Genomic DNA, 12488 nt, shown 5'->3' with positions numbered 1-12488 from the left:
GGAAAAATAAAGTACGTATGGTTGGTTCTTGATACGAAATTAGAAAAACAAATAGTAAGTGATTTTATTTATTTCCCTTTTGATTTTATAAAAAAAAAAATTCTATTAAGAAAAACTACATGTTGGTTGTGACAAGACATTATTGGTTAATTGACAAGACACGAGTGAGTATGTCAAAGTGTGGAAAGACACCAACCCATTTGAAAGGTAAATTAAGTCACCAAAAACCAAAGACTAGATGAGTCAAAGGTTCCGTTGAAAGGGAATTCACATGGAACATCAGTTCAATGTTTAGTAACAATCATCGAAATCTTACAGCATACTTGAGATTTTTCATCCTTAAGGTTTCAAGTTTGAGATATATGATCTATTTTTATTATTATTGCGGGTGTTATACTATTAAGTGGATTTGTTCGACGCAAATTCAAATTAGTCGAACAAGTTATGAACATTTAATTCAGAATGATCAAACAGAAAAATAAATACTCCCTTCGTTTCATATTATATGAGGTAGTTTGACTCGATACGGAGTTTAAGAAAAAAGAATAAGACTTTTGAAACTTGTGGTCTTAAAAACTTAAGGGGTAAAAAGTTTGTGGGGTCATGTCATTTGTATGGCTATAAAAGCTTTTATTAAGGGTAAATGAGTAAAATAAAAGAGTTTAAAGTTGAATTATTTCCAAATTTAGAAATGTGTCATTTGTTTTGAAACAGACTAAAAAGGAAAGTACTTCATTTAATATGAAACGAAGGGAGTACTATAATTATATAGTAACAGAAAAATTGCCTTTAGATAATATGGCGGGATCATATGACCCGTCAATTTCATTTGCTCTCTGTTCAGAATCATTACAAAAATAATGAAATTACTAAGACATGGAACACAAATCTTTAAAGATTTGGCTCAATATATATTATACATCAGATTCCTTTCTCTAGGATACGACATTATATCGATTTTATTCGCGATATTATATTTTACTCAAAATTGACTTAGTGAAATTATCTAGAAGTTAGAATTGACGAACTTAATGATAGAGAGCCCTTTGATATGAGGAACATGTTTCCGTAGTCAGGGGGATCTAGCATTATATTATAGATGTGGGTTCGTTTGAACCCATAACTCGTTGCCTATATTTGATTTTTCTGTGTAAAACCTATTAGAGCTTGAATCCTGAACTCATAGAGTTAAAATCTTGGATTCGCTTCTGTCTATAATCATGTCCACATGAGGGGCTCCCACACTGATCCAAAGTTATTGTTATCATCTAGGAAACTCATGTTGTTCTGAAAGCTATGTGGGATATTATTAGTGAAACTTTCCAAATTAGATTGTTGTTGTGGTGATGCTTGTGGAGAAGATTGATCCATATCCATGCAAATTAGGGCCATGAGATTAGCTTGTTGACATTGCATGTTGACAACCTCAGCTTGTGCCTTTGCTAATTGTGCTTGTAGCTCATTCACTTGCTTTTGAAGTTGACAAATTGCTCCTGCACAACCATAGACTGGATCTCTCAGTCTAGCATTAGCTTCATACACCATGCTGCTTACAGCATCTGCTCTTTGAGATTCAGGCAATTCCTAAACAAGATTGAAAATTTAAAAAGTTAATGATGTTTAGATTTCATAATACAAGTGAAAAAAGTAAAATTGCTAAAAATCATTCCATTGTCAAATCAACTAGTAGTAATAGTTAATTATGAGAGAGACATTAAGGGCTCGTTTGGTACGAGGGATAAGGGATTATTAATATTAAATTTGAGATGAGTTTATCCTATGTTTGGTTGGGATAAAATCGTGGTATAACTAATCCACGGGATTAGTTATCCTGAGATTGTAGTATTGTTTATCCCTATGGGAGGGTGAGATAACTAATCCCAGAATAACTAATCCCGATATAATTAATCATGGGATAACTGATTTCCCAAATGACTCCTAAGGGTTTTGATTATTTTAGCTCAAGAAGTTATGAATAGTAACATCCTGTACTAAAGGTCTAGTTTTCGAGTTCTAGAATTGGAAAACCCCAGATAGGAAGCACTTCTAGCCCCCCCATATGCAGCATGAATTTGGATTAGCAGGTCAGCAATTTCCGGATACCATATAATTATACTAAAATTACTTTGAAAATTTAAGAGAAGTCAATGTATATGACCGCAAAAAGTTTGGAAAAGAAAATGCAGGTACATGAATAGAGTAGCAATATAAGAAAGAAAAGACCTTCTCCTAATGATAAATAAAGGAGTTGCTTCTCATTATAGTCATAGATCAATTACCTAAAGCCTTTGAATGAGTCTTGGCTCGAAACATCAATTCTATACACTAATAAGAAATGCGATATTATTGATATATCCCTATCAACCTCATCTGTCTATTTCAACAATCAATTAGCGTAGCTTTTCAAATTGAAACTAAAAATTACTACTTATAAATACTACTATACGTCAAGTCTATAACAAGTCTTCCAAATATTAAAATATTCCTTATTACCACCATAGAATTCACTAAATTCTTTTTTCGTGTAAAATATATTATAAAAGAAAGTCTGCTAGAATTTTTTTAGGAAATATCATTTCTGGTAGACTAAATAGACCCCCTACCTATTTTTTTTTCAAAATGAATTATATATTTATAGACACTAAGAATGTAAAAGAAATATTTATGCTTTCTGTTTGTTTAAATTGTTGTAACATGTGAATTGTCTTATTTTTCGTGTTACTAATTTTACTTTTATAGACGGTTAAAACTATAATTATCTCTTATGTAACTTGATAATAGTATAAAACATAGTTTACCCTTTACACTATCAGAAAATAAACTCTGAATAAGTTCACTAGAAGTACATCTCACGAAGTTGAAATAATCTACTAGAGTAACCTTTTTAAAAAGGGGGAGAAAGAAGAGTATAGTATCACTTTTAAACAGTGCCAGAAACTATTTACATTTGATAGCCAAAAGAGTGTATAAAATTTATATATATATTCCGACTATTATTTTAAAAGCGGTTATATAGTGTCATTTTTCCTAGAAAGAAAAGATGGAAAAGAAAGTACGTAATAGTATATTTACCTGCAAGAACTTGATAATGTTACTAGCACCAAAGACACGATGAGCAGTAGTGAACTTGATAGGATTATTGGGAGGAAAATAAGGTGCCAACACACATTTCTCTGCACATCTCCGCCGTAATATTTTACAGGCGGCGCAAGGGCTGACCACCACCATCGGCGGTGGTGGTGGAGAGTTAGGAGAAGAAGAAGACGACGACGGCGGCGAAACGGAGCGAGAAGATGATGGTGAAGTACTTATGACTGTCGCCTTTGTATCACTGGAGTACTCCATTTTTTCTTCTCTCTTTGTAGAAATGTGTAAAAGTCTAGCTAAGGAAACAAAGTAATACTTGGGATGCTGCTCTAAAATGAAGTGAACTAAGGATATATTTATAAGTCAAGGGAACAATATAGTGGGAGCGGGGATGATGTCATAAATAAGTAAATGACGTTAACCTTCTCTTTATTTTTTCTTTTTATAATTTTTATTTACATCATCAGGTCATCCAAAAAATATTTACAATATATTAAGGTGACCAAATAGTGTAAAAGTTCCATAAGCTGATGATATATTTAACTTAACCTCTAAAATTATTAACTGAGTTTAATAATTTTCTCGCTAATTGTAAATAATAAAATAAGTTAACCATTAAAAGATTAAAATAAAAAGAAGAAGAGGCTTTTTGTTTGGTCGCATGGTTGCGGCGATCTTCCGTTTTCACTAGTACTACTACTGCTATGAGTTCGTTGCTTTTTGAGTTTTGCATGTGAAAACCCCAAAACTAGCTTTGAACGTAGTTTAGCCGATTTCTGAGAATTATTATATTTATTTTTTGGTAAAAAGAATTATTATATTAATCAATCAGGGATTAATTAAATGTTTATTATAAACCAACTTCATGCAAAAAAAATAAAAAAAAATTAATCAAAGCCAGAAGATGTTGCGAATCACTAAAGAAATTACAAATCTGAACTTCTTCTTCGTTATTCCTACATATATGGCAAATTAAATAATCTTCCTCTTCTTAACTTTGGTTTTGTGATAGAATATTATGTTGAGATCGTGGAAGAATTATTGCATGGGAAGCCATGATTAAGAAATGAGAGTAAAAGATGGGGTAAGTCATGGAAGTGCTTCCTAACGACCGAGCCGTCCTTATTCTAACAGTAATTAAAAAAAAAATTGACAGTGCAAAAGCATCCCATATTCATGCACTATCTAGGGAATGGTCACATTTCAAGGGGTATGATGTAGACACCCTACCCTGATATACAACAACAACAACAACAACAACCCAGTATAATCCCACAAGTAGGGTCTGGGGAGGGTAATATGTACGCAGACTTTACCTCTACCCCGATATAAATATCAATAATTGATTCTACTATTCGAATTTGTGACCTATAGTCTAACATTAATTATTTTTTAAAAACAAACCAACACACAAGAAAATTAGACAATAGAAGAAACTAGAAAGAAAAAGAAAAGATCAAAAGTTGGGTCTTACACTTATTGATGGAAAGTTACGACCACAAAAGTTCAAGCATGAGGGTTTTCATATTAATTTTTTGTATTAGCTAGTTCATGATCTATCAAAAGAATTTAAGTTTTATTCATCTGAAATGGTAATAATTTTTACTCTCTCAGTATAAGTTGATCAGCTATAAAGTTTACCTGTCATTATTGTGAAAACAACAATTGTGAAACTTTGAGAAAATAATTGGCACAATTTCTCACAATCAGTTTTAAAATAATCTTCTAGAAAAGTGGCTTTGTTGCTACTAAATTGGTTAATCTTATGACATTAATGAAGTTTTGTTTACGTATTGCTTATTTATTTTAATTACTCCATTTAAAGAAATTGGATATACGATTTTTTCTTCCATCTCTCCTTGAAAAAAAAAATCTCCAGCTTTCTTGGACTTAAGTCGCTCCAAAAGGAAGTCAAGGGTGACTAAAGATTAGTCTTAAAATAGAAAATGCGATCGATGACTTTATAACCCACTGATAATCCAGATTGGATGTTTTTGGCTCTTTTTCCTTCTTGATTGAAATAACGAGTAAAATACACCGAAAAATAGACCTTATCAAGCTTCAGTATTTTGACACTAACTTATCTTCTTGCAATTAAATCAAGCCACATGTAACATAAATTAATTTGAATGTGGAAAGCAGGTGAAATTGATAATTAATTACGACTTACTGGTGCAGATCCAATTTTACAAACATTTTTTATATTCTTAGAATAATTGTTCTATAGATGCTTAGGAGATTATTCGATATAAATATTGATTAACCTTCTTCATGTACATTTGACCATTTAGTTATATATCTCTTTTAAAACAGTTTAGCTATAAAAATAAATTCGAATATTCTAATTCCATTATGGAAACATAAATGACTAGTAGCAAATTTGTTTCTTGATGTAAATTTATGAGACTAGAAATATACATATGATATGCATAATAAAAGATACTTTCTTTATCCCAATTTATGTGACAATTTTCGCTTCGGGATTCAAGCTTCTTATTTTGACAATGTATATGAACATAGAATTTTTAGTTTTTTTTTTTTAACTAAAGTTTACATATTTAGAAACAATGCAACTATAAGTTATAATAATTAATACTTGAAAAATATTTAAAAGACATAGGAGTATATCAAAATTACGGCCAAAGAACAGTTCGTTTGGCTCTCGAAACCATTATATAAATTGGAATAAAAAAAGTACATACAAATCAATAAAAGTTGCAGTAGAGTGATAAGTACTCCTATATTTTTAATCACAGATTTCGAGTTCGAGGTCTGGGTATGGAATCACTTTTGTTGGGGAGCACTTTACCTTCCGATAGGACTTGCGACAAATTAGAATTTAATCGAGTTCCAATACAAAAACTGAATGCCGAATGAAAAATAATTAAACAAATACACGAAAGGATGATAAATTGATAAGAGGTGGCATTGTGGGTTGCTACAATTAGTGAGACAGAAGCATATTTCCTACTCCTTAACCACCATTTCACTACGTGTCTAGACATAGAGAATGACAAAGAAATATCATATCCCTCTTGTGGCTGGTGGGCTATGTGTTTGGGGTAAGAGACAAAGGTCAGCTTGTTTGGCACATGCTTTAGAAAACATTTCTTAACTTTAGCTCCCTTTCTTTGCCTGATTATGACTTTTCTTAACATTTTTTAATTTAATAATTAGTTCACAACGTATGAAATTCTCTTGTGTTAGCTATTTAGCTTATTCACATTACTGATCTTAAGCTTAAATAAAGATGGACGGTTAATTATGGCTAATTTTATGATATATCCCCATATATTAATGCAGAAATTAAAGTGATATAAACAATAAAAATTCATATAATTCCTAACTAAGGTCGGATTATATTGAGGCCTATAATAGTAGTTGTTCACTACGTAGGATATTATTGACCAATCCTGATTCTAAGTTCTGATCAAGATCAAGATTTTTTGTCTCAATACTTTACGTATGCTTCATATAGAACATATAGTGTACGTTGTGGTAATAAACTATATATTCAATAACAAATAAAGGGAAAAAAAGAAACAAAAAATGCTGTTGGCTAGTTAGTTTTTTTCCTTGTGAACTCACAAATGATTTCGCACTATTTACCGGAAATAACCTCTTTGCCTTTAATTTCTTAAAAGTAGGAGTAAAGTCTGTGTACACACTACTGATCACGCCCAATTATGCCTTATAAAAAGGACTAAGCGGTCGTTGCAAATATAATCCGGTTTACAAGTCCGGAGTCGAATCCCACAGAAAACTAAGGTTTAGCTACAATTGTTCAATATTGCTAAGAAACACAAGTCCAAACAATTTCCTAATTATAAAGATTATAATATTTATTTCTAACTAATTAACCAACAACTATTATAAAGCAGTAAAATTATCACTAACAAGGATGAAATTTGAGACAAGATTAAGGAGGTCTATAGTTATGATTTTTTCAATTGTCAGAATCCTTCCCGCTATGTTTTCTATAATTTTGCCTAAGTATTCTCTACCGATTGTGAGCACTTAGAGCGTTGTAATTCTCTTCCGAGCAACTACTACAATTTACTAGACATATTATTTCAAACTACGCTGGCTGGCACTAATTCACCGCTCACTAAGATCGCACCAAGATTTTGTTATTACTAATCCCATCTTTAAACCATCCGTATTGATTCCTCACATATGTTAGGAGTGATGTTGTTCAACAACTACCTAAATATGTACCCTTTTCCAAGCAATACTTACTAAATAGGCACAGTTAATTGATGGTCATTCAATCAACAGCAATAAACACGTAGTTGAACAAGTAGAAAAATCCAACGGCTAAATTACATAAAGCGCAATAGAAAAATCATCCTTCAAAAGGTTCCATCAAATCCTAGATGAGAAAGTTTAGCTACTCATAACCATACTAACAATATTGATAATAATTGAAAGCTTTAAAATACAGATTAAGGAAGAACGGAAGAGAAAACTCATGTGATTCGTTGCTTCCAAGTGTTCTCGTAGCCTTCTTGCCTCTCCAATAATGTCTCTCCCTAAGAAATAGATTTAGAACCCTTTTTATACATGTTGGGGGGGTGTACGGTTGAAACTACCAAGTCCTAGCCGAATTAGGACGAAATCTGCCCTTAGCCGTCTCGCTTGGCGCCTGGAGCCAACCAGGACACCGAAATTTTCCAATATTCTGCCTTTGGTGTTTTGGTTGGTGCGTGACACCAAACTCATAATCCCTCCAAATTCTTCTGTTTTTTATTTTACTTTGCATACAAGCTTGCCAAATCACTTCAAATTGACTCCTACACATATAAACACCATTATTAAGCTCGAGTCACAAATATTTACACCAAAGTTAACAAGATTGAGGTATAATGCAAGGCAAATTACATGCAGAAACATGGATTTTTAGCCTAACATCAACTACCTTCTCCAGACCCCACTTATAGAACTACACTGAGTTTGTTAACGTTGTTGTAATTGACTTTTAATTTTGGAAATATATTTTAAAGTATTTTTAACCATTTAAATATTTATTAGTAGTCGATTTTATGTAACTTTTAAATATTCAAATCAAATTAAAAAAATGGAGATATCATCAGAATTCACACAAAAATATTAGGTGTTTGACCCTACTATGCTTTTTGGAAAAAGCCTTATTTTGTAAACGTGAATATATATATATATATATATATATATATATATATATATATATTCATGTGGCAGAATGTGGACACAGCTAGGGGTGGCAAACGGGCGGGTCGGATCGGATATAGACAGGTCAAAAATGGGTAATGCAGAAAGGATAAATTATTCGACCCGACCTATATTTAATACAGATAAAAAAAGGGTTAACCAATGGATAATATTGATATTCATATTATCCATGGCTTCTTGGATATGATCACTTATGGGAGAATTCCTGGACTCCCAAACTTGAGGAACTCCCAATATGAGGATTAACAAATATAAAAGTTAAACCCTTTGGTTATCCATTTTCTAAGTGGGTAATATGGTTCTTATCCATATTTGACCCGTTTTTAAAAAGTTCATTATCAATTTATTTTTTAATGGGTAATATGAGTTGATAACTAATTTCTTTTAACTATTTTGACACCACTAAGTAGGGGTGTCAATTGATATTCGAAAACCGACTAAACCGATCGAACCGTACCGCACCGAACCGATTTTTAGGTTTCTTTTTAAGAAACCATAGTTTTTTATATAAATCTATAACCACACAGATAATTAGGGTAGGTTTTTTATTTTATAAAAATAAACCGAAAAAATACCGAACCGTACCGAATAAATTTTACATGTGAAAAATATATTTATGTAGTAAGTTTAAAAATAATAATGCATTAAATTTTCTTTGGGCCTTGGAATTATGAAAACTATTACAAGCCAATAAGTAATTAAACTCAAAATAGTAATTCCTAAAACCTATTATGTTACTTCTACTTAAACTAAGTTATTTCAAGTATCTTTATTAGCAAGACACAAAGTATTCTAGCGATTATGAGTAGCAAACTACAATGTATTGAATATGTTTCCTTTCATGTAATTTAGATTTATCTTTTTGAATATTTAATCTTCTATAGACTTTATTCTTGAGTCCCAACTTGGTATACCTTTCAACTCGTGTGATTTATATTTTCTTTGCCTTTGTTTGGTTTCTTTTACGTTGTTGTAGAATAGTTTATGGATCTATACTCTAGTCATCTTTTTTCTTTTCAATTCATCACCCTTTAAACAGTTAAAATATCTAGAGAGTTTTGGTAAGTCCAATAAAAGAACGTATGTTATTGCATTCTACTTCTACTGATAAATTTTACATGATATTAAAAAAATATCAAAAATTAATCGAACCGTACCGATACCGAAGAGAAACCGACATGGTTGAGACAGTTTCGAAAAGTCTAATTTTAATTATACATAATAAAATAACCAAAAAATTGGTATGATACAAATTTTGTAAAATAACCGGCCAAACCGAACCATTTACACCCCTGCCACTGAGCATACTAATACGTCGAAAGGTATGTCTCTTATTTCTCACTTTTCAACCCAATTATAGAAAAATATACAAAACAAACTTTATTAGCTTATTTAGTGGAAGCAGTTGGACTACTGTCATTCCATTCTCCACTGCAAAGTGAAAATAGGACAGAAAAATAAAAGAAAATGCAGCCTCCAATTTAGTCTTTTGCGCGTGGGCCTGGTTAAAAAGAAAAGATATATAGATGACAGTTAAGAAATACTTTTGCACATTAATCATTTTAAATTAAGGAATTTATTTTATATAAACTGATAAGTAGTGTAATATAATTAAAATTTGAGCTTGTTCAATGTTTAATTCGACATATTCCAATAGATTGATGTGTACGAGACATTAGTTAATTCTCGAGCTTTTGACCAATGTAGTGAAACTTTTTAGAGTACTACAACCAATCAAATTACGCTGATTGTATGAATTTTCTTTACACCTAGTATAAATTTACTTTGTTTTTATTTATAAACTTGGCCAAAAAAACAATTCAAATACAATTTATCTTTAAGAAAATTCCACATGGACAAAAAAATTCACATGGCAGCATGTGACTCTCACGAGACTCAAGTGAGAGTATTCAAGAGGGTCAAGACTATCAAATTGTATAGAAGGTAATTAGGACTATCAAATGCTTAGATATGTAATCGATAAATTGTACCAAATTTAAGGAATAATGTGCTATTATGCGTTTAGGTTATTTATCTACACTCATTGGGACCAGAGGCGGGCCTACTCTTTGGATAAGGGGTCATTGCTACCCGGGGGATCTACATTGTAGAGAGGGGTGGTACGCCATCCGCAAGCCTCGAACGAGACAGTATTTATATATGTATATTCATCAAAGAATTAATATATATACGAAAGTGGCACCAGGAGGAACGAAGGAGCGCATGGTGCCACTGGCGAAGGAAATGAATTCCACCCAAATGACAGGAGTTCGTATCCTGACTGGAGCGTGCAGTCTGCTCTTCTTTTCCTCTTTTTGGCTTTGGAAGAAATACATCTTTATTGCATATTTTCATTTTTGATAATTGTTTTTACTTCATATTTTTATGGGTATTCCGCCCTTTGTCTTGCTGAAAATACACATTTTAACATGTATTTTACTCTTTTGGCTTCCTGCAAATATACTTTAAGAAAAAACCTGATTTGCTATTCTTAATTAATTTTTTTTTGGTAATTTAAATTTTTATTAAGAAGGAAAATATGTATAAGTATAACAAAAACCCTTCACTATCATTCTATAGGTGGACATGCAGCCCCAACTGTAGAAGGTCTTGGTAACTAAACAATATCAAATCTAAGGAAATACAGGACTATCTAAGGATAGAAGTTTAAAATATGTAGTATCTTCACTAGGTTGGATTTCAAACTCCCTCGGCAATAGACCTCTTGGATTATTAATTTGAACATGTCCTCACTTCTCCTCTTCTGGTAACGAAAAATTCTCCAATTCCTCTCTTACCATATGTGGTATATAACACACATTAGTAGCATTCTGTATATGGCTGTTGATGGTCACCTACCTGATACAAACTTTGTTGCCCAGCTGATCTCCTCAGCCCATCCTTTAACATGTATTTTGTTCTTTTGGCTTCTTGCAAGTATACTTTAAGAAAAAATCAGATTTGCTATTCTTAATTAATCTTTTTTTTTGGTAAGTTAAATTGTTATTACGAGGAAAAATATGTACAAGTATAACAGAAACCCTTAACTATCATTCTATAGTTGGACATGCAGCCCCAACTGGAGAAGGTCTTGGTAACTAAACAACATCAAATCAAAGGAAATACAGGACTATCTAAGGATAGAAGTTTAGAATATGTAGTATCTTCACTAAGTTGGATTTCAAACTCCCTCGGCAATGGACCTCTTGGATTATTAATCTAATCATGTCCTCACTTAAGATTCTCCAATTCTTCTCTTACCATATGTGGTATACAACACACGTTAGTAGCATTCTGTATATGGTTGTTGATGGTCACCTACCTGATGCAAACTATGTTACCCAACTGATCTCCTCAGCCCATCCTTTAATATGTATTTTGCTCTTTTCTTCCTGCAAATATTAAGAAAAAACCTGATTTACTATTCTTAATTAATCTTTTTTTTTTGGTAATTTAACTTTTTATTACGAGAGAAAATATGTACAAGTATAATAGAAACCCTTCACTATCATTCTATAGTTGGACATGCAGCCCCAACTGTAGAAGGTATTGGTAACTAAACAACATCAAGTCTAAGGAAATACAGGACTATCTAAGGATAGAAGTTTAGAATATGTAGTATCTTCACTAAGTTGGATTTCAAACTCCCTCGGCAATGTGACGACCCGGCCGGTCGTCTTAAGAATTAACGCCTCGATCCCCTATTAATTGCTTTTTCGAGTTTATTTCTGCTATTTTGATTTGTCGGGATGTTCGGTTTTGAGTTTCGGGGAGTTTTGGGATACTTAGTCCTAGAATGAGAGCTTAAGTGTTGGAAAGTTGACCGTAGTCAGAACAGTGTGAAGACGGCCTCGGAATGGAAATCCGACGATTCCGTTAGCTCCGTTGGATGATTTCGGGCTTAGGGGCGTGATCAGATTGTGTTTTGGAGATCCGTAGCTAATTTAGGCTTGAAATGACGAGAGTCGAATTTTTGAAATTTCCGGTCCGATGGTGAGATTTTGATCTAAGGGTCGGAATGGAATTCCGAAAGTTGGATTAGCTCTGTAGTGTTGAATGTGATGTGCTTGCAAAATTTCTGGTCATTCGGACAAGATTTGATAGACTTTTTGATTGAAAGCATAAGTTAAGAGTTCTTGGAGTTCTTAGGCTTGAATCCTATGTTAAATTGGTGATTGATGTTGTTGTGAGTG

The 12488-nt window shown here is 32.4% G+C and overlaps 1 protein-coding gene across 1 annotated transcript; it reads right to left on the bottom strand.

The window, feature by feature from the left end:
- Positions 1-718: 718 nt before the first annotated feature.
- LOC107801705 (LOB domain-containing protein 1) lies at positions 719-3432 on the bottom strand. Its single transcript, XM_016625074.2, has 2 exons — positions 3073-3432; positions 719-1584 (listed from the first exon to the last, which is right to left on the bottom strand). Exons 1-2 carry the CDS (start codon positions 3343-3345, stop codon positions 1219-1221), a joined length of 639 nt encoding a protein of 212 aa, XP_016480560.1. The 5' UTR covers positions 3346-3432; the 3' UTR covers positions 719-1218.
- Between the last annotated feature and the right edge of the window lie 9056 nt (positions 3433-12488).

This window comes from Nicotiana tabacum, chromosome 18 (genome assembly GCF_000715075.1).
Source record: "Nicotiana tabacum cultivar K326 chromosome 18, ASM71507v2, whole genome shotgun sequence".
NCBI lineage: Eukaryota > Viridiplantae > Streptophyta > Magnoliopsida > Solanales > Solanaceae > Nicotiana > Nicotiana tabacum.
The sequence above is the reverse complement of the archived record's forward strand: the minus strand, read 5'-3'. Positions and strand labels throughout refer to the sequence as shown.